This window comes from Durio zibethinus, chromosome 28 (genome assembly GCF_047325235.1).
Source record: "Durio zibethinus cultivar Kanyao isolate XHJ-2024 chromosome 28, ASM4732523v1, whole genome shotgun sequence".
Classification (NCBI taxonomy): domain Eukaryota; kingdom Viridiplantae; phylum Streptophyta; class Magnoliopsida; order Malvales; family Malvaceae; genus Durio; species Durio zibethinus.
The window spans coordinates 6,208,271-6,229,511 of record NC_143189.1 but is presented as its reverse complement, the minus strand read 5'-3'; the positions used below and the strand labels follow the sequence as shown (position 1 = coordinate 6,229,511).

The 21,241-nt window shown below is 29.4% G+C and overlaps 1 protein-coding gene across 1 annotated transcript; it reads left to right on the top strand.

Annotated features, from left to right (window-relative positions):
• Positions 1–6,113: 6,113 nt before the first annotated feature.
• Positions 6,114–15,654, top strand: LOC111281225 (ABC transporter G family member 35-like). Its single transcript, XM_022868890.2, has 22 exons — positions 6,114–6,275; positions 6,451–6,842; positions 7,668–7,877; positions 8,045–8,129; positions 8,263–8,422; positions 8,520–8,596; positions 8,712–8,765; positions 9,304–9,394; positions 10,292–10,593; positions 10,921–11,519; positions 11,634–11,794; positions 11,981–12,090; positions 12,191–12,341; positions 12,439–12,591; positions 12,672–12,844; positions 12,990–13,322; positions 13,416–13,790; positions 13,887–14,020; positions 14,121–14,348; positions 14,465–14,636; positions 14,716–14,970; positions 15,065–15,654. The coding sequence occupies exons 2-22, from the start codon at positions 6,460–6,462 to the stop codon at positions 15,335–15,337; spliced, it is 4,479 nt and encodes a 1,492-aa protein (XP_022724625.2). The 5' UTR covers positions 6,114–6,275; positions 6,451–6,459; the 3' UTR covers positions 15,338–15,654.
• The last annotated feature ends 5,587 nt before the right edge of the window (positions 15,655–21,241 follow it).

The window sequence follows — 21,241 nt, the reverse complement described above, 5'->3', positions numbered from 1 at the left end:
TTCATCAAGATTAAAAATTTTTTTAAAATAGCCAAAGATGACATTATGAAAGTGCTAATATCTTCTCCACACGTAGATTAATTAAGAACAAAACATAAATAAAAGTTATCCCCAAATAGAGGTAAGTCTCGATTGAAGAGCAACTTAGGATTGAATTGTCAAATTACTTTTTGTTTGTTAAATAGTTATTACTTGATAAAAAAGTTTAATAAGTTATTAAGTTTAGGCAATTCATAATGTTTTCGTTTTAATTGAATTGAGACATGATGAGTTGGGTTTTAATTGGATTTGGAAAGGAATGTGGTGTTATATCTAATGTTAAATTGTAATTGAGTGTTACTTATAACTTTTGAATTTTTATCATTTATTATTTACAAGAAAATAAATAAAATAATAAAATATAATAATAATGATAAATATCAATATAAATATAAATATAAATATAAAAAGATAAAAAAAATAAAGAATGAAAATTAAGTTACTTTTTTCTTTTGTTTTAAATATTTTTATAAAAAGTTTATAATTAAAAAAAAATCATACATTTGGATCAAATAATTAATAAAAACACAAAACACTCATAACATAATATGAAAAAATAAAAAATATAATAATATATGCAATATTATATATATTTTTAATTTAAATATTTTATAATGTTTTATTTGTTTTATGTGTTTTATTATTTTTGTTTTAAAAAATTAATCTATCCTAACATTGCGGGGGACTAATTTTAGAATGATAATAAAGATGTCATCTGAACCCGATACAAATCAATTCATTGACTTCTGATATTTTATGTCATAAACAATCATAATTTGAGAGACAGAGAAGAAAGAAAATAAACAAAAACCAGTAATTATACGCAGTTGACAAACAAGATCAAAACATCTAGAACTCTAAACATCACCCAATCAAAATGATACGCTCATATATAGTCCTTTGACAAATTAATTACCCTAGTATCTTGCTGATACACTACTCTCTAAAATTTCTAGATCATAATATAAGGTTAAAAAAAAAAAAAAACTTCTAGATTACAATGGAAAGTGGACAAGGAAAATTTGAGAAAATATCATGAAACTTGGACTTGAAGGAATTTTGACTTGACTGTAATTGATGCATTTAATATCTCGTTTGTTTTTTCACCAAAAACTCTCCATCGTATACGTTTGAAAACTGGGTTGAATTCTTTAAATTAATGCCCTATGAAAACATTCCACTTTCCAATTAACTTGGCACGTTATTTGATTTTTCACCTTTGTTCATTTCACATGGAAAAGGAAACCAACCCTAATTGAGGAATTTTAGTTGTAAAAAGTTTGCAAGTTGCATTCCAAGGAGGGAAGAATATAGTGAAACAACGTGGTATGTTTATAGCCTAGAACTTTGATTTCTCTTCTCACTAGAACAAGAAACTAAGAGCCGACATATGCAGATCTTTTTTCTTTTTCTTCTTCCGTGAACTATATATGTGTCAATTTTCATCCAATTAAGATATAATATAACTTTGACTAAAGGGATGGAGGTTTGCCTGAACCAACCTTTTTATCCTTCCATTTTGGAAAAAAACTTCTCATGCGGTATTAATATTCTACTGATTAAACAGCAAACTTGAAAAAGGTGAAGATAATGTACACCAAGCACCTGACCAATTATTGTCTCCAAAAATTCTTCTTTTTTTTTTTTTGTGCTCAGCAGGAGAGAATTTATAACTTCATGTAAACTTTTATATTTTTTTAATCAGTTCACATGGGAAAATTAATGTAGAACCAAAGACAAGGGTGTTACCTTTTGTATGTGTATATTACAATCCTCCAGTCAACAATTTGGAAACCTTTTCAGGTGAGATTTTTGACTTGAACAATTAAAAGTTACCTTTTTTTATTTCTTTAGGATAAACAGAAACAACAATTCAATTTTTTGAAAGAAAAAAACCCTCTGAGTCTATAAAAGTTACAACACTTCAACATCACTTTTATTCCCCACCTCCTAATTTTTCCAAGTTTGAATTTGAAAATTTGGGCATAAATTAAGACGGAAGCTCTTTTCATTACTAGCTCGTTAACTTTTTATCTTCCACCAAACAAAATTGTAACGTTTTGTCTAAGAAAGGATTATTTCAATCTTAAAATTTAAAGAAAGAGAGTCTGTACTTTCTACTTCCATTGATAATAAAAAGTAGTACTTTCAGTATCCAAAATTTTTTTATTACTATTGACTTCTAAAAATATAATAGGTCGAAAATTGAATTGATGCTTTCTTGCACCAATGAAGTGGAGATTGTGAAATATATTTGATTTTTATACTATAATTATTTTTAAAAAATGACATATAATATATTTAATATTTAAATTTTAATACTTATAATTTATTCTTTTATCCTTGGACTACAATTTTATTTAAAAAAAAAAACCCCATATACTTAATTATTTTTGTTTAAATTCATTATTGTTAGCCCTGTAGCTTTAGTGGTGTTTGTATTTTATTTCTTAATGCATGTAGTGGCAGAGTGTAATATTATTTGTTATTTATTAAAATCAAGCATTTTAATTTTAAATGTAATATATATTTTTTTATTGTTTTGTTGTACGGATTCATGGATAGAAAACTTGTCCCACATGTCAATTAAGTACATTCAAGTTTGTTTAAGCAATTATTTTAAGCAAATCCAATACTGTTGGTGAGAACTGCCATGAAATGTTGTGGTTGATTTATGTCTGACCTAAGAAAATTTGTAGAACCTTGGACTGATCCAGTCCTAATCTTTCTCCTAATTGCTACCACACCCAATATCAATGGAAAAGCAAATCCATTGAAAAAAAGAAAGAAAGAAATATTGGAAACCATCTTAATTAGTAGTACTTTATTAGCAACTTAGAATAAGTTTTGGGAACATAATCCAAGGATTATTTAAATTCCTTATTCTTCTCAGGTTTGGGGTAGCTACGCTTTGCCTTAAACTGACTTAGTACTTGTTTACTTGAAGACTATTATATTTTATTTTAGCTTTTTAAACCAAAAGTATGTAGAAAAACATTTTCAATTCGGTGCTTTGTGCTTATGAAAAACACTTTTTCTAGTATAAACCCACCATTAATAACTAGGTTCAATAGCTATAGTTTAGTGAATATTAAGTTATGATGATGCTGATGATTATACGCCTATTGAAAACGTTATTCAAATTGTATGAGTGGATATCCCTTCTTTTAAAAAATTTAGTTCCTTTTTTTCTTTTTTTATCATGTGTGGAAAATTGATCTGGATATTATGCCTTGAATTAAGAAATTAATAAATTTTTAAACAATTTGTAAAACAAATTGTTGAAAATTTAGGAGATTAAGGTTAACTTTTTCACTGTATTATAATTTACTATTGAATTTTATCATAGATAGTACTTTCAATTCTATTGATTTTGAACTAAAAATAATAAAATTAAAATATTTCACCTAATATTATGTTAATGTAAATTGACATAAATTTCACTGCACTTTCAGTTTCGTTGTTTTTTGACCAAAAAAATGAAATTAAAATGTTTCACAGAATATTTTATTAATACAGACGATAAATTTTTTAAAATTAAAAATACAATAATAAAATTAAATGAAATTAAAGTCCATGAAAAATTTTAAGAGCGATACATACTATGATGATAAATATGACCTTAATCCCAAATTTTATTACTTAGGATGCTATAAAACGATATACTATGATAATTTTTCTCATTCATTAACCCAATAGTTTATAGCGTGACACATCCATTTTTGGAGCAAGAAGCAGCGTACAAACAAGTTTTTTTCTCTATACTTTGACCCAACTATTCCTCATAAAACCCATTTGTTTGTATTATCCCAACGGTGAATTAAATGTATATGAATGACGAAATCCATTTATAAAAGTCTTCCAAAAACTCCCAAAATCAAGTTTTGGACACGTACTTAGAATTGTCTTCAAAGGTGTTCTATAATTTTTTTTATTATAAAAAAAGGAAAGATCTGCCGCAATGCAATTTTCTTGAATATATAACTTTTTTAAGGCTATATTTTATACATAAAATGATGAATAAAATATGATAATAATTATTATATATTATATTTAATTTATATTTAAAAAATAAAATTATAAAGAGAATTATCATTTTTTTCATAAATGATTAATCATCTTCTTGATATAATATGATTTAATTTTTTTAAAATGAAAAAAATTAATTTTAATCTATGAAATTAAATTTATATGTCTTATTATATCTTTAAAAATTATATTAATGATTTAAATTATATAAATTTTAAAAAATGATAATTTTGATCAATAAATAAAATAATATTATTTAATTTAATCTTATTTTTAAAATCATCTTATCATAATATTGTATATCAAACATATTATATACATATTTATGCAAATAAAGAAATAAAAGCAAATGAAAGATGGGAAGAAAAAAAAATCACTTTTAATTTATGACCAATCGTTGATTCAATGACGGATTTAATATATTTTTAAAGATGTATAGTCATAATATATATATATATATATATATTTATATATAAAATTACAATGAACTTATTAATTTTATTCATGGAAAAAATTTAGAGAAAAATTTTTTAAATGTCTAAAAAATATTTTTCTTTAAACTTTGTTTAATTTTTAAAAGTCTCTATAAACAATTTAATTTTTGATTTGAATCAGTCCGTGTCTACTTGCATAAAAGGGAACAAGGGCCCCAATTTGCAATAAGACAATAGTAGCCCACTAGCCTCCCCTCTTGCCGTCTCTTTTCACTTCAACTTTCACAAGAATTTAACAAAATCCATTTTTTTTAACAGTAGTATGTTTATTTCATCCCTTTGGATTTCAATGTTAGAATTTCCCTTTTGAGTTCAATACCTTTCAATAATTAAAGTTTTTTGGGATGCTTCGTTTAATGCTGTCTTTGTAACGGTTTGCATATACTTGGATTAGGATTTTTTTTTTTTAGGGATTGAGAGAAGATTATAATATAATTTAATATTGAACTTTGTCATTATATAAACTTCAATTTCATTAAAATTTATAACTGTACTTTCAATTTTATTGATTTTTTAACAAAAAATAATGAAATTATAATATTTCACACTAATTTTTACCATTATATTTTTAATTCATTGGTTTTTAAAGAAAAAAGTAAAGTTGTTAAAATACTTCACAAAATATATATTTTTTAATGTAAATGGTAAATCTTTACCATTTTCGCTATTTTATGTTTAAGAAATTAACAAAGTTTGTAATATAATAATAAAATTCAATGAATTTGAACTACTATAACAAAATGAATTTGAACTACTATAACAAAATTCGATAATGACTAATATTGAAATTAAACGATCGTATAAAACAACAAATTAGACTTGTGAAAGTAGGCGAACGATAGTGATACAATTAATTAACAAGTGATATAGCATTTTTAATAAGTCAAATTTTTTATAAATTGCTAACCTGGCTCTAGCACGTCTATGAATTCTTAACCTTGTACCTTCCGTGAAAGAGGCTATCAACTTATTTAAGCCAAAATAAAAATATTATATGTAGAATTATATTTAATGTCCTATTAATTATATGTTGAAAAAAATTGTATAATGATATTTCATAAAAAAATTAATTTTAAATATATATTTAAAATTAAATATATTTTTTTCTTTAAAATTTTAAAATTAATAATTTATGATGTGCCATGACAGTGCATAAATATAATTTCTTATATATATATATTAAAAATAAAAAAAAAATCAGAATATAAAACCTAACCGATTGAATTGTTTATAGGCAAATTGAATGAAGAAAAAATTGAACAATGTTAATTAAAAAGAGCGGACCCTGTTTGGGCGCTGGTAACGAGAAAACCCAGAATTGACTTTGCATCTGATCCATGAATTGACCATGTTGCTTGAAAGTGTGAGGAAAGCGAGGATGGGTACGGCCATCATGTTTGAAAACTATTCATTTTAATCAAATTAAGAAATTTGAAAAATAAAATATTCCTCCAACAACCCAACCCCATCCCTCGGCAGCCTCTCTCCCTTCTTTTCCCTCCACCGCTTACTTGCACGTATAAATATTCACATTCAGTTTGGAATAGACTTGCACCACTTCTCTGTTCTCTACACCTTACAATAGCAGAACGTGCGAAAGAGAAGAGAGTGAGAAAACTTTTTCAAGAATTCTTGGAGCCAAAAGTGCACCAAAAAATCAATCCCTTTCTTTTTCTGTTAGGAATAAAATAAATTCGGAGTTGCTTTTCCATAGTGAGTGCTTTTCTTGCAATTCCTTGCGTTTTTTTCCCCTTTTCACAACGTTTCCTTACAACAAACAATATAAACACTTAACAATTTTCATTTGTCACTGTAGACTCTAACTTTGTTTTTGTTTTTTTTTTAATGATCCGGGTAATGTTCCATTTCCTATAAAATAAAAATCCAGGAAAAAAACATGGATGGTATAGAAAGAGCACGAAATCCCAGTAAACGAACAGGGCATAGCAGCATAGGCAGGAGCCTGAGCAGGAGTAGCTGGAATATGGAAGATGTATTTTCAGGTTCCAGGAACTCCAGAAGAAGTAGCCGTGTGGATGAAGATGAAGAAGCTCTAAAATGGGCTGCTATCGAGAAGCTACCGACATATGATCGGTTGAGAACAAGCATCATGCAATCCTTTGTAGACAATGAAATTGTTGGAAACAAGGTGGAGCATAGGGAAGTTGATGTTACAAAGCTTGACATGAATGACAGACAAAAATTCATCGACATGCTCTTCAAGGTTGCTGAGGAAGATAATGAGAGGTTCTTGAAGAAGTTTAGGAACAGGATTGATAAGTAAGTTTTTATTTTTTATTTTTTTAATTTCATTGAAAAATTTCTTGTTTTGAATATCTCACAATATTTCAATAATCCTTCTAACCTAATTTCATTGTAAAATTTCTTGTTTTGCATTTTGATAGTCCTTATAATGTTAAAAAAAGTCTCTAAGTCTTGCATAGGTTGTTGCTTCTGTTGAACTATATGAATATTATATTATATTATACATTTCATACATGTCTCTTGTCATTTTTTATTTTTCAAACAACATTAAACAGCTTTTTTGTCTTAATTATATGATTAATGATCTTTCCCCTCTATTTTCCAGCTCCGGAAACTTCATATGTTTGAAAAAAAGAACATATATACCTGAGTTATGCCTTGATAATTACAGTATGTCACTATATATCGTTGGATTTGTTGAACTATTCTATTTGTATTGTTATCAATTGCTTTACTCTGTCACTTTTCTCATTGAAAGACAAACAAATCGAATTAAAAGAAGAATTTTTGTACATCTAATTTGTGGTGGGAAGGAATCAAAAGTTATCTTTTCTGTTCTCTTCCTATAACAATTATAGACAAGTTCAAAGTTGATTAATAATGCAATCTCAGCACCAATTAATCAAATTAATACTGAATTAAACATCATTCTAAACTTAATTTATGTCCAAATTAAGACATTACTTTTGTCATTACATGTTTCATACCAGACAATAACAAGTGGTATATAAAGTATAAACAATGAGTTAACTCAATTCAGTTAATAATTTTTAATAAAAATTCACAACTTTTAAATGTTCTCTCAAAATTAGTTATTGTCCTGTTTTCTTGTGAGCACAGGGTTGGAATTACACTTCCAACTGTAGAAGTTAGGTTTGAGCACTTGACCATAGAAGCCGACTGCTACGTTGGCAGCAGAGCTCTCCCTACTCTTCCAAACGCTGCCAGAAACATTGCAGAATCAGCTCTTAGCTTGGTTGGAATCAGACTTGCCAAGACAGCAAATCTCACCATTCTTAAAGATGTTTCAGGGATTATTAAACCATCAAGGTATAATTTAAACACCTCAAGTTTCTTCGTTACAAGGCCTAACCATTTATATTTATGTTTTTTTTTTAATTTGAAGTTGTTAGCATTTGAATTTGATTATGTTTTTTTCACTTAAGTTTTGTCTTTATTACAACACAGATGTAACAATAATTCATTTTTTTTAATAGGATGACACTCTTACTAGGTCCACCTTCTTCTGGGAAAACAACCCTTTTGTTGGCATTGGCGGACAAGTTGGACACAAGCTTAAGGGTTAGTTTCAATCTTTTTTTTTTTTTAGTTTTAATTTCTGTTCCATTGAATCTGTTCAATTTGATTACATAAATCTGCCATCTAATCAATCTGAGAAAGAAACACAGTGCTGATTTTTCTGTTAACGACACAGGTTAAAGGAGAAGTAACATACAATGGATATAGACTTAATGAATTTGTTCCTAAAAAGACCTCTGCATATATCAGCCAAAATGATGTTCATGTTGGAGAAATGACAGTGAAAGAAACCTTGGATTTCTCAGCAAGATGCCAGGGCGTTGGCAGTCGATACGGTAAAATTTTACCTTAGATGATCATGATTAAGTACAAATTAATGTTTATGTATTGATTGATGATTTATTGAAAATTGAAATGTTTTGATTTTTATAGATCTCTTAAATGAGCTTGCTAGAAGGGAAAAGGATGCAGGAATTTTACCAGAAGCCGATGTAGACCTTTTCATGAAGGTAAACAAAATCATCATAAATTCCACAATCTTACAGGGGCAAATACTTGGCATTCAAATTTATTGGAGTCAATCTGATTTTTCTAATTCACGAGCTTTTGAATTTGAATTTTCAGGCAACTTCAGTGGGAGGAGTTGAAAGCAGCCTTATCACTGATTACACTCTCAAAGTAAGTTAAAAAGTCATTTTCTAAACTCTTCTTCGTTTGGTATAAGATTGTCTTTTCCACCTTGTTATCACCCGAATCTACTACGTATCTAGTCTTTATGACTTTTCGGCAAATAACAAATAATTATATGATTTATTTGTTTTTAATTATATTAATTAAATTCATATCTCGACAGCTTTAATTAAAAAAAAACCAAAAAACATTGTGGAAGATGAGGTTCAACAGTCAACCAAGTTCTTCCGCCATCTCATTCTTTCTTAAAAAATTTCGCCTCACCAACTTTCTTTCGACTATTCTCACCAATCATACGACAATATGGGCCCTAGCCCCTAGGCAGCCTTGTTGCGTATTCCCAATTCAATAATTTTGCTGGTGAACAGTTCTTCTCGTCAAAAATAAAAAAGGAATTTAAATAACCAATTTTCCAAAGTTAAAAAGGTTGTTCTGTCCAATCACCCTAAAAGTCACCAACCATTGCAATAAACAGGGATAAATTATTAAATTCATAATATTGTTTGTTTCCTGTTGAATTGGTCAGATTTTGGGGCTTGACATATGCAAGGATATCATTGTTGGAGATGAGATGCAGCGTGGAATTTCCGGAGGACAAAAGAAAAGAGTAACAACAGGTGTGATTATTTTAGTCCTAACCTTTTTATCTATTAGTGGTATTAATAATAAGTTTATATTTGATGTATTATTAATAAATTATATAATAAATATTTTATAAAAATTAATTTTAAAATATTAAATAATGAATATATTCAATTTTAAAAATAATTTTTTCAATAAAATATTATCATATAATTTTTTAGACCATGTATAATTATAATTATGAAATTCAATAATAATTTGTTTTTGTTTAAGAATTTTTTTTCGTAAAAAAAAAAAAAATTTATATTTGATATATTATTAGTTTATAAATTTTATATATTATCAATTAATCATCAGATGATGATAACTCATTAATAATGTGAATCATATTATAACAATTCATTAATAGTAAATTATTTTAATCTGTATATATTTATTTTAAAAATTAATATTTGCTTATTAATAACTTATCATCATCTGATTTATTGATAATGTATGTATCTTATATACTAATAATGTATTAAATATAAATGATTAAAAAAAAAAGGATAAGTAGTTAAACCATTTGCTTCCACCGCAAGGCCTAAGAGCCATGTGGGAAACGTTGCAAACCTAGTTGATAGAGAAACATTCAACATTTCAGGGAGTTTGAAGAATGAAAACTAGGCCAAAATATTCATTGACCAAATCTCGAAGTTGAGCTCCCACCAACCCTATTCTCAAAGCACCATTAAGTATCAAATGTACCTTTTTAAGATTTATTTATTGCTAAAACAAAAGGTTTAAGATATGTTAATAATTTGATACTAAATGGAGGTTTTTAATATAACTTTATTTCTTAATAACTGGGTTTGCCCTTATGTCTCAGTCTTGAGTGTCTTTGGCATTTAAGTTTTATAATAATAATGTAGTAATAATTTGATTAATTGTAGGAGAGATGATTGTTGGTCCCACCAAGACACTTTTCATGGATGAAATATCAACGGGTCTTGATAGTTCCACGACATATCAGATAGTGAAATGCTTGCAGCAGATTGTGCACCTAACAGAAGCCACAATCTTGATGTCCTTACTCCAGCCTGCTCCTGAGACTTTCGATCTCTTTGATGATGTCATCCTCTTATCAGAGGGACAAGTTGTCTATCAGGGTCCACGAGAGCATGTTGTTGAGTTCTTTGAGAGTTGCGGTTTCAAATGTCCTGAAAGGAAAGGAACCGCTGACTTCTTGCAAGAGGTAAACAAATCATTGGTAGCTTCACAATATAACTTCTTTTTTATACTTAAACTGCGAATATTTGAACCACGAGAATTATAAGCCCAGCACTCTACCAACAGACTACGCGGTTGTTGGTTCATAATATAAAATCGCTAGACAAGGCATGCAGTCCAACCTTGACTCATTTAAATGTTGGCAAGACAAGCCTGACTGAATTTGGGGTAGCTACTGCTACTACTGATGGTCTTGACTCTTTAGTGATAGCAAAATTCCGGTTTTGTTCATTCACCATGCATGTATAGAAATTGTGCAACATAAGCTGACAATCTAGTGTAACTGTGACAGGTTACCTCGAAGAAGGACCAAGAACAATATTGGGCAGATAAAAGCAAGCCGTACAGATACATTACAGTAACTGAATTTGCAAACAGGTTCAAGCATTTCCATGTTGGAATGCGGCTGGAGAATGAACTGTCTGCACCTTTTGACAAGTCAAAAGGCCATAGAGCTGCATTGGCCTTCCAAAAATACTCGGTCTCTAAAATGGAACTTCTTAAGGCCTGTTGGGACAAAGAATGGCTATTGATCAAGAGGAATTCATTTCTTTACGTGTTCAAGACGGTCCAAATTATCATTGTGGCAATAATCGGATCCACCGTGTTTTTGAGGACAGAAATGCACACTAGGAATGAGGAAGATGCGACTTTGTTTATTGGTGCACTTCTATTTGCAATGATCATAAACATGTTTAATGGTTTCGCTGAGCTCTCCCTCATGATCAGTAGGCTTCCAGTGTTCTACAAGCAAAGAGACCTCTTATTCCACCCTGTATGGACTTTCACTCTGCCCACTTTCCTGCTCCGGCTTCCGATATCTATTTTGGAATCCACTGTTTGGATGGTTATAACATATTATACTACGGGATTTGCTCCTGAGGCCAGCAGGTAGATCTTATTTACATGTCATTAACTGATTGGAGTTCTTTTCTTGAGCAACAAGTTAAATATCAGCTTGATGAAATTAGCATTAACTCTTTAACCCCCCAAACCTATTTCCAGGTTTTTCAAGAACTTTCTGTTGGTGTTTTTAACACAACAAATGGCAGCTGGGCTCTTTAGGCTCATTGCTGGAGTATGCAGAACAATGATCATGGCTAACACTGGTGGGGTTCTCATTCTTCTCCTTGTGTTCTTGCTGGGAGGTTTCATCGTTCCTAAAGGTAAGCATTAAACCATAAAAAATTAGACATTAAACCTCTACCGAAGTAGTGAAAATAGAATAGAAGACATATTCTCTATATTTGTAAATCTCTTAAAGTTTTTTTTTCTAATTATTATTATTTTTTTTTATAATAAGGGAGCTATAACAACAAGTGAATTAATACAGAGTTGCTTTATTTTGACAGGTCAAATTCCAAAATGGTGGGAGTGGGCTTACTGGGTTTCTCCGCTGACTTATGGTTTCAATGCCTTCTCTGTGAATGAAATATTTGCTCCAAGATGGATGAACAAACGGGTATGTTATTCAGCTTTCTTGTTCGATAACAAGCAGAAGATATCATACAGTTTCATTTAAATACATCAAGTTACAAGCTGAAACTTCATCTATAATGCAGGCTTCAGACGGTACTATTTTGGGGGTACAAGTGCTCAGGATCTTTGATCTTCCCAATGATAGAAACTGGTATTGGATTGGTGCAGGTGCTCTTATAGGGTTCGCAGTGCTCTTCAACATTCTATTCACCTTTGCTCTCATGTACCTAAACCGTAAGTTTTAACGTTCTGTTGTCCTCGTATTCTTCTTGCCTGTCAGTATCTTCCTTTTGGCAGCTAATCTTCTATATTTTCTTCGTTGGCACAACAGCCCTTGGAAAGCCACAGGCTGTAATTTCTGAGGAAACAGAAGAGCTGGAGGCTAACCCTGAGGGTTCTAATGAAGAATCAAGGTTGAAGAGACCGAAATCAAGCAAAGATTCATTCCCTCGATCCCTATCTTCTGCAGATGCAAACAATTCAAGTAAGAAACATGACAAAGTGGACACTCAGTTATCGATGGTAATTATTATTATTTTATTCATATCAAATGAAATCTTTTAGGAGAAATGGCAATCCGGAGAATGAGCAGTCGGACCAATCCCAATGGAATGAGCAGGAATGATTCTTCACTTGATGCAGCCAATGGTGTTGCTCCCAAGAGAGGAATGGTTCTTCCCTTCACTCCTCTAGCAATGTCCTTCGACGATGTCCATTACTATGTTGATATGCCACCTGTAAGATCACTTCCCCACTTTCTACAACTCTTATTCCAACATCAATATGACAATATGAATATCGTCCGAAAGAGAAACAAAATAAATACATAAACCTGATAATTATTACCATAGAGCATGGTTTAAAAATCAAGTATTTAAACAGGAAATGAAAGCACAAGGAGTTGCAGAGGACAGGTTACAACTACTTCGAGGAGTAACAGGTGCATTTAGGCCTGGAGTGTTGACCGCACTGATGGGAGTCAGTGGAGCTGGAAAGACTACATTGATGGATGTTTTAGCAGGAAGAAAGACTGGTGGATATATAGAGGGTGATACCAGAATATCCGGATTCCCTAAGAAACAAGAAACTTTTGCAAGAATTTCTGGATACTGTGAACAAACTGATATTCACTCACCCCAAGTTACAATCAGAGAATCATTAATTTACTCAGCTTTCCTACGGCTTCCTAAAGAAATCAGCAATGAGGAAAAGATGGTAGGAACTCTGATATGTTTAATTGTCAGTGAAATAATGCATAGCATTAGTTATTAATTTAGCCTCTAAACACTATTTGCTGTTATCTTTTAGATTTTTGTGGATGAAGTGATGGAACTGGTAGAATTAGACAATCTCAAGGATGCCATAGTAGGGCTGCCAGGAGTCACAGGGTTGTCAACAGAGCAAAGAAAGAGGTTGACAATTGCAGTGGAGCTTGTTGCTAATCCCTCAATTATTTTCATGGATGAACCAACATCTGGCCTTGACGCGAGGGCAGCAGCCATTGTCATGAGGACTGTCAGAAACACTGTGGACACTGGACGAACAGTTGTCTGCACCATTCATCAACCTAGTATTGACATCTTTGAAGCCTTTGATGAGTTGCTACTGATGAAAAGAGGAGGTCAAGTGATTTACTCAGGACCGTTAGGCCGGAATTCTCACAAGATCATTGAATATTTTGAGGTATCTATAGCTAGATTGCCCATATCTAGTATACTAATTTAAAGAAGTCAAAAAGAAGAAAGCATTATTTGATTCCCCTCTTATTCACCATTGCAGTCAATTCCTGGAATCCCCAAAATTAAGGACAAGTACAATCCAGCTACATGGATGCTAGAAGTGAGCTCCATAGCTGCTGAAGTTAGGCTCGGAATTGACTTTGCAGAACACTATAAATCATCATCCTTGTATCAGTAAGTCAAGACATAAGCAATAGTGATACTAATTCAAAATTTTTACCTTTTATTATTTATTTATTTTTTGCTTTGAGCTAATGTATGTATCTGGGAACAGGAGGAACAAGGCATTGGTAAACGAGTTAAGCACACCACCCCCAGGAGCTAAAGATCTCTATTTTGCCACTCAGTACTCACAATCCACATGGGGTCAATTCAAATCATGCCTTTGGAAGCAATGGTGGACTTATTGGAGAAGTCCTGATTATAACCTTGTCAGATACTTCTTCACTTTGGTCTCTGCCCTCATGGTTGGTTCCGTTTTCTGGCAGGTCGGCAAACAAAGGTCAGTACCTATTTCCTGCTCACATTCTTCTTCTTTTGTGTCTGCAACATAATCCATTGCTAGACAAAAGGCTTACAGACTGTTTTACATTTTTTTTTCTTTGTTCAATGGTTCAGGGATACCACAACTGATCTTACAATGATAATTGGGGCAATGTATGCCGCAGTCTTGTTCGTCGGAATTAATAACTGCTCAACAGTTCAACCAATAGTAGCCATTGAAAGAACAGTGTTCTATCGTGAAAGAGCAGCTGGGATGTATTCTGCATTACCTTATGCCCTTGCACAGGTGTGCTATCTCATTATATATGAAAATAAGATAATTGGCCGACCTACATATAATTAAACTTTAATTATATGGCATGCAGGTGTTTTGCGAAATACCTTATATATTTTTCCAAACAACATATTATACACTTATTGTGTATGCTATGGTAAGCTTTCAATGGACAGCAGCAAAGTTCTTCTGGTTCTTCTTTATCAACTTCTTCTCCTTCCTTTACTTCACATACTATGGAATGATGACTGTTTCGATCACACCAAACCATCAAATAGCAGCTATATTTGCAGCAGCTTTCTATGCACTCTTCAATCTTTTCTCTGGCTTCTTTATTCCAAGACCGGTAAATTTACTTTCACAAAGCTATTGTGTTTTTAGCCACTTTTTAATCACCAATGATCAAAGCTGATGCAAATTCATTGCTTGTTGAAATTCAGAGAATTCCCAAGTGGTGGATCTGGTATTACTGGATTTGCCCGGTGGCATGGACAATTTACGGGCTGATCGTGTCACAATATGGAGATGTTGAACGGACCATCAAAGCAACTGGCATCACGCCTGACCCTAGTATTAAAGGGTATATTAAAGACCAGTACGGCTATGATTCAGACTTCATCGGGCCAGTTGCTGCAGTTTTGGTTGGCTTTGCTGTGTTCTTTGCCTTCATGTTTGCCTACTGTATAAGGACACTCAACTTCCAGAACAGATAAAAAGGGATTTTATTGAGGAAATTGTTCTTCAAGATAGCTATTTTTTTACTTTTACAAACAGAAGTGAATGAGCTGTAAATAGACAATAGAAAGCCATCCAAAATTCGAATAATATGTGGTGTCGGTTGTATTGGGGCGATGTTGATCTTTCTAGGAATTTCAGATACTGTTTTGAATTATAAATTGCGTATGATAATAGTATAGATGATCATGACGATGAATTTTAGTTTGCAAAAAGTTTCAGGAGTTGTACCTGGAAATGTACAAGTTGTGTTGGATAACACTATATACAGTCTTAAAGGAACAAATTATTTCTATGTTCTTGCATTGCACCTTTAGTTTCCTTAATTTATTCCCTTCAGCTGTTTCATTTCAGTCCTTAGATTAAACATAGAAAAACAGATCAAAAATTCAGAAAGACAGCTCCATTTTTTTTTTTTGTCACTCCAGGTTTTGTTTAAAGCAATATGAGTTAACTTTACAATGGCCTTTTAAGCAAAATCTCTCGCCATCCATTTAGTTCGGAGAATAATTAACGGGAGAAATCAAGTTACACTAAAAAAAAAAGTTTTATATTTTTTTAGTAGTTGATTTCAAGAGATTTAAAAGATAAAAAAGATAGTAAAAAAAAAGTTTAATTTCATCTCTTGCTTCTATCGAAATTAATAATTAAAAAATTTTATACTAGTATAACTTGATCATTCCCCTTAATTAATATATATATATATATATATTTATATATATATATATATATGAAGAGAATTAATTTACGTCAGTGTGAAATTAAAAAGTTTTACACTTTTTTAATTATTAATTTCAAGAGATTCAATGAATGAGGGAGCAAGTGAAAAAAAGAAAAAAATGGTTTAATTTCATTATTTGGATCTACTAAAATCAATTATTAAAAAAAAGTGTAAAATGTTTTAGTATAGAAAGTAAAGATCCACTTATATTAGTATAAGAACCACATATTTTGTTAATTTTTGGATCAAAATTAAATTTATAACACTTACACTAGTATAACATTTATATAGGAGGGATCTACCTACACTAATATAAGTGTTACACCTTTTTTGGCTTTTAAATCAAAATTAAATCTATAATACTTACATTAGTGTAATATTTATATATACTAGATCAAACATTTTTTTGCCCTCTCTATTCACCATTTTCTTTTTTGGTTGCAAAATTTGCTTAAATAAAAAGAGATGAAAGGTAGAAAAAAAGAGTCAAATAGGGATGATACGTAAATACCTCAATTGGTTTTTTTTTTTCATAAAATTTATCTAATAAAAAAATAAAAACAAAGAAAAAAAGTAAAAAAATAAAGTGAACAAAAATAAAAAGAAAAAAGTAAAAAACTTATAAAGATTGCCACATTAACATTTCCATTGAGTTCAAAAATTAATTTTTTAAATTAAAATATCAAATGATAACTTTATTAATATAATACATATATAAATATCAAATTAAATTAATAATAAAATATACACTTTTATATATACCACGAAATAGGATATGACAAAGTACTTAAAATACGTTTTTAAATCTCAACTCATCCCAACTTGATACTGATTTATAAACAAATCTACTATTACTATATCAAGATGAATTGAACCCATCATATATGAATTATTTTGATATTTTTCTCAATTGGTATAATTTATTGCAAAATTTATCTAATTAAAAAAATTTAAAAATATGAAAGATAAAAAAAACAAAATGAGATGCCATGACATCTCCATTGGCCTCATTTTTTTTTTTTCACATAATTAATTTAATAAAAATGCATTCAAAAAGTGAAAAAAGAAAAGTTGAAAAAAAATAAAAAACAAAAAATATGATAAAAGGGAAAAGAAAAATCATTAGGGCATTATGTAGATATCCCAATTGAACTTAAAATGTTAGTATCTTAAATTAAGGTATTCAATAATAACTTTATTAATAAAAAAATGAAAAAAGCAAAATTAAAAAAGAAAAAAGAAACAAAATGCAAAACACAGAACACAAAACACAAAAAATTTATCTAATTAAAAAATACAAAAAAAAAAAAAAACACAAATGGCTCATTTTGTTGTAAAATTTACCTAATTAAAAAACATAAAAAAAAATCCTATCAATTAACTCATTTTGTTGTAAAATTTATCAAATTAAAATACATAAAAATTTTGAAAGGAAATAAACAAATGGAGCTACAACATAGACAACTCCATTGACAATATTTTTTTACAAAATTTATCTAATTTAAAAATTAATAAATAAAAAAGCAAAAAGCAAAAAATAAAAAATAAAAACAAAAAAAGAAAAAAAAATTGTCCTCTTATCTTATATGGTGAGGTTAAAATCCAGCAAATACAAATTGTTTTTCATTTTTATCTATTGACCCCTTTTGTTCCAAAATTTATCTAATTTAAAAAAAAGAAAAAAACAAATTGGGTTGTCAAGTAAGCACTTCCATTAAGTTTTTTCCATAAAATTTGTCTAAATAAAAAAATAAAAAACCAAAAAAGGGAAAAATGAAACATATGGTGCCATGTAGATACCTTGAATGAGAGTAAAACAAAAGTAAAAATTAGAAAAAAATTATATAATTGATGGATAAATGCATGAATTGTTGAATTACATCTTAATTATATATAAATATAATATTGTTATTAAATTAAAATACTAAATAATAATATTATTAATATAATATATATAAATATAAAATTAAATAATTAATTAAAAAATATATAGATATATATATATATATACACACTTTGTGTAAGATAATATATCTTAAATTCGCCTTTAACCTAACCCAATTTAAAAAAAAAAAATTCTTGACTTCATCTAAAATTTTTTAAAAACCTACACACGTTAGTTCAGAACAAATCAAAACTCATAAAATATAAATTGTTTTATTATCTCTATATTTTTTTGCACAAAATTTATTTAATTAAAAAAGTCAAACACTTAAAAAAAAAAGAAATTACAAGACATAAGAGCTAAATGAGGATGCAACATGGATTTATTAAATTAATGTATTAAATAATAATTTTATTATAATAATATATGTATAAATATAAATTAAATAAATAATATATATTTATATATCCGAGTAAGATAAAACACTTTAAACTCGCATCAAATTAGACAATGACTTTTGAAAAAAGAACTTTATTCAATCATAAATAAAACTACACTTATTGGATCCCAACAAATTGAAAATTACTGGATATAAGTTGTTTTGTTATTCATACCTTCATTGATATTTTTTTTAAAAAAATTTATTTATTAGCTTCCTTTGTTGCAAAATTCATATAATTAAAAAACAAAAAAAAAAAAAAAACAGAAAAGGCAAAAAAGGCAAAGAAAATAAAATAGGGTATCAAATATATGCAAAAGGCAAAGAAAATAAAATAGGTTATCAAATGTGCACATCTTTTGGCTTATTTTCCAAAACATATATAATAAAAAAACAAAAAATTGATTTTTTATTAAAAATAAATTAAAAAAATTCGTTAACTACAAATTAAAAATGTAAAAGCAAATAAAAAAACATTAAATATAAAGTAAAAAAAGGAAAAGTAAATTAAAAAAACAAAAAATGCAACACGTGACATAATGTATATGCAAGACTTATCTTATATATATATATATATATATATATATAAGATTCACTTATAATAGTGCGGGTATGCCACTTTTTTTAACCCTTGAATCAAAATGGTTACGTGCAACTGTTATAAATTTAATTTTGATCTAAAGATAAAAAAATGTAACATTTACAATAGTGTAAAAGATTTTCTATTTATATATATATATATATATATTTTGTAGACACCTACCCTAAAAGTAAATAAAAGGATAAAATATAAAAAAAAATAGAAAAGATAAAACAGGTGATAAGATTTGGTTTAAAATTCAATTGCTTTTCGAAATTAAAATTCAAATTGAATGGGATAGGATGCTCAGTTTTAAACTGAGATCCTATCCTCATCACCATTATTTAATAAAACTGAGCATCCTATCCTCATCACCATTATTTAATCCATTGGCAGACCATAAAAAAGGAAGGGCACTTGACAGAGGAAATGAAGGGAAGGAGGAGCCAAACCTAGCTCTCTCGATCATCCTCGGGCCTCAATCGGAGAATGGTCTCCATCAAAAATAGCCTTCATTTTCCATAGTATCTTACACCCAAAAATCACCCATAACAAAACTCAAAAACCACCACCTCTGCCCTTCTCTATCTCAGCCGAATATACTGCCTCCACCACCATAATCTAAACCTCTCCCTCTATTGACCATCATCACCATTTTTTTAAAGCTAATACCTAAACTGAATCACTACTCTATACGGCCATTGAAACCACCCTAGCCACAAAATCTTGATAACAGGGACCAACCCATTGTGAACCCATCTTCATATTCACCATCTTGCCCAAAACCCAATCTCGTAAATAGAGAACATGGAAACGAGCATCAAACTGCACGCTGACGGTGGAAGCACCAATCCTCATCGACGGTCGATCCTGTCTTCATCATCAGCCTTTCGTCGAACAACCATCTCCTATAAAAAAGAGAATCAGAAACAAAAAAAGAAAGTCAGAAACAAAAATGTGAAAGAAAAAAAGAGGTTTTTTGGGGTTTCAGTTTAACAGTTTTCCTAAAGGCTTCGACGTTCCAAATTCAACGAAAGATAGACAAGAGCAAGTATAAGACTATACCTTAAAGCAGCGATCATCGAAGTAGCAGAGCAAATATGGAGGTTACGACTTTCGAATGTAGATCTACAATGATCTAGATAGTTTTAGAGGAAATCAGCTAAAGTATAAGAAAGAAGAGATCGAGATAAGTTTGTGATAAATTTTTAAAGTAGTTTTGGTACCGGTGAACAGCAGTATACAACGACGATCTCCATTAGATTATGGGTTCTGAATGGTAGTGTTTATAGTACCTAGAAGGAGAAACGAGAATATGTGTTAGAAAGAGAAAAGTAAAACTGAAAATTAAGAAAAAATATCAAAAGAAGATTTTATAGTATTGGTAAAACGGTGTCGTCTTAAATAAAGGACTGGGTTCTATTTGACCCACTTTAAGGATCCGCGTAGTACTCCACGGGTGACCTGATCTGCTTTGCGAAGCCATGCTTTAAAGTCGTTTAGCCGAGTCTAAGCCAATTCTCTAGCCACACCCATTTCCATAGCCAATTCATTTAGCAACCGAGCTGCCAAACCATTTCAGTACAAAAAAGTCAAGCCGCTCCTTGCTAAACCAAGCCAAGATTTTTGGTATTTCATTTTGGTGTTATTCTGCTTATTTGTTTAATGTTTTGTTGTGAAATAAATAATAATAATCTCAAAAATATTAAAAAAAATTTTCAAAATGATGTTTAAGGAAAAATTAAAAGTAACAATTTTTTTAAAAAAATAAAAAAAATTCAAAATATGTTTCAAAATAAATGTTTTAAGAAAAAATTGAAAGTATCAATTTTTCTTAAAAATAAAAACTTCAAAAAATGCTCTTTGAGAAAAAGTTAAAAGTATCAATTTCTCTTGAAGATAAAATTTTCAAAAGATGTTTTTGAGAAAAAGTTGAATGTATCAATTTTTCTTAAAAATATAAATTTCAAAAGATATTTTTTAAGGAAAAGTTGAAAGTATCAATTTTCTTTAAAAATAAAAACTTTAAAAAGCATTTTTGAGAAAATGTTGAAAGTATCAATTTTTCTTGAAAATAAAAATTTTAAAAAGCATTTTTGAGGAAAAGTTGAAAGTATCAATTTTTCTTGAAAATAAAAATTTTAAAAAGCATTTTTGAGGAAAAGTTGAAAGTATCAATTTTTCTTGAAAATAAAAATTTTCAAAAAAGATATTTTTGAAAAAAAGTTGAAAATATCAACTTCCCTTGAAAATAAAA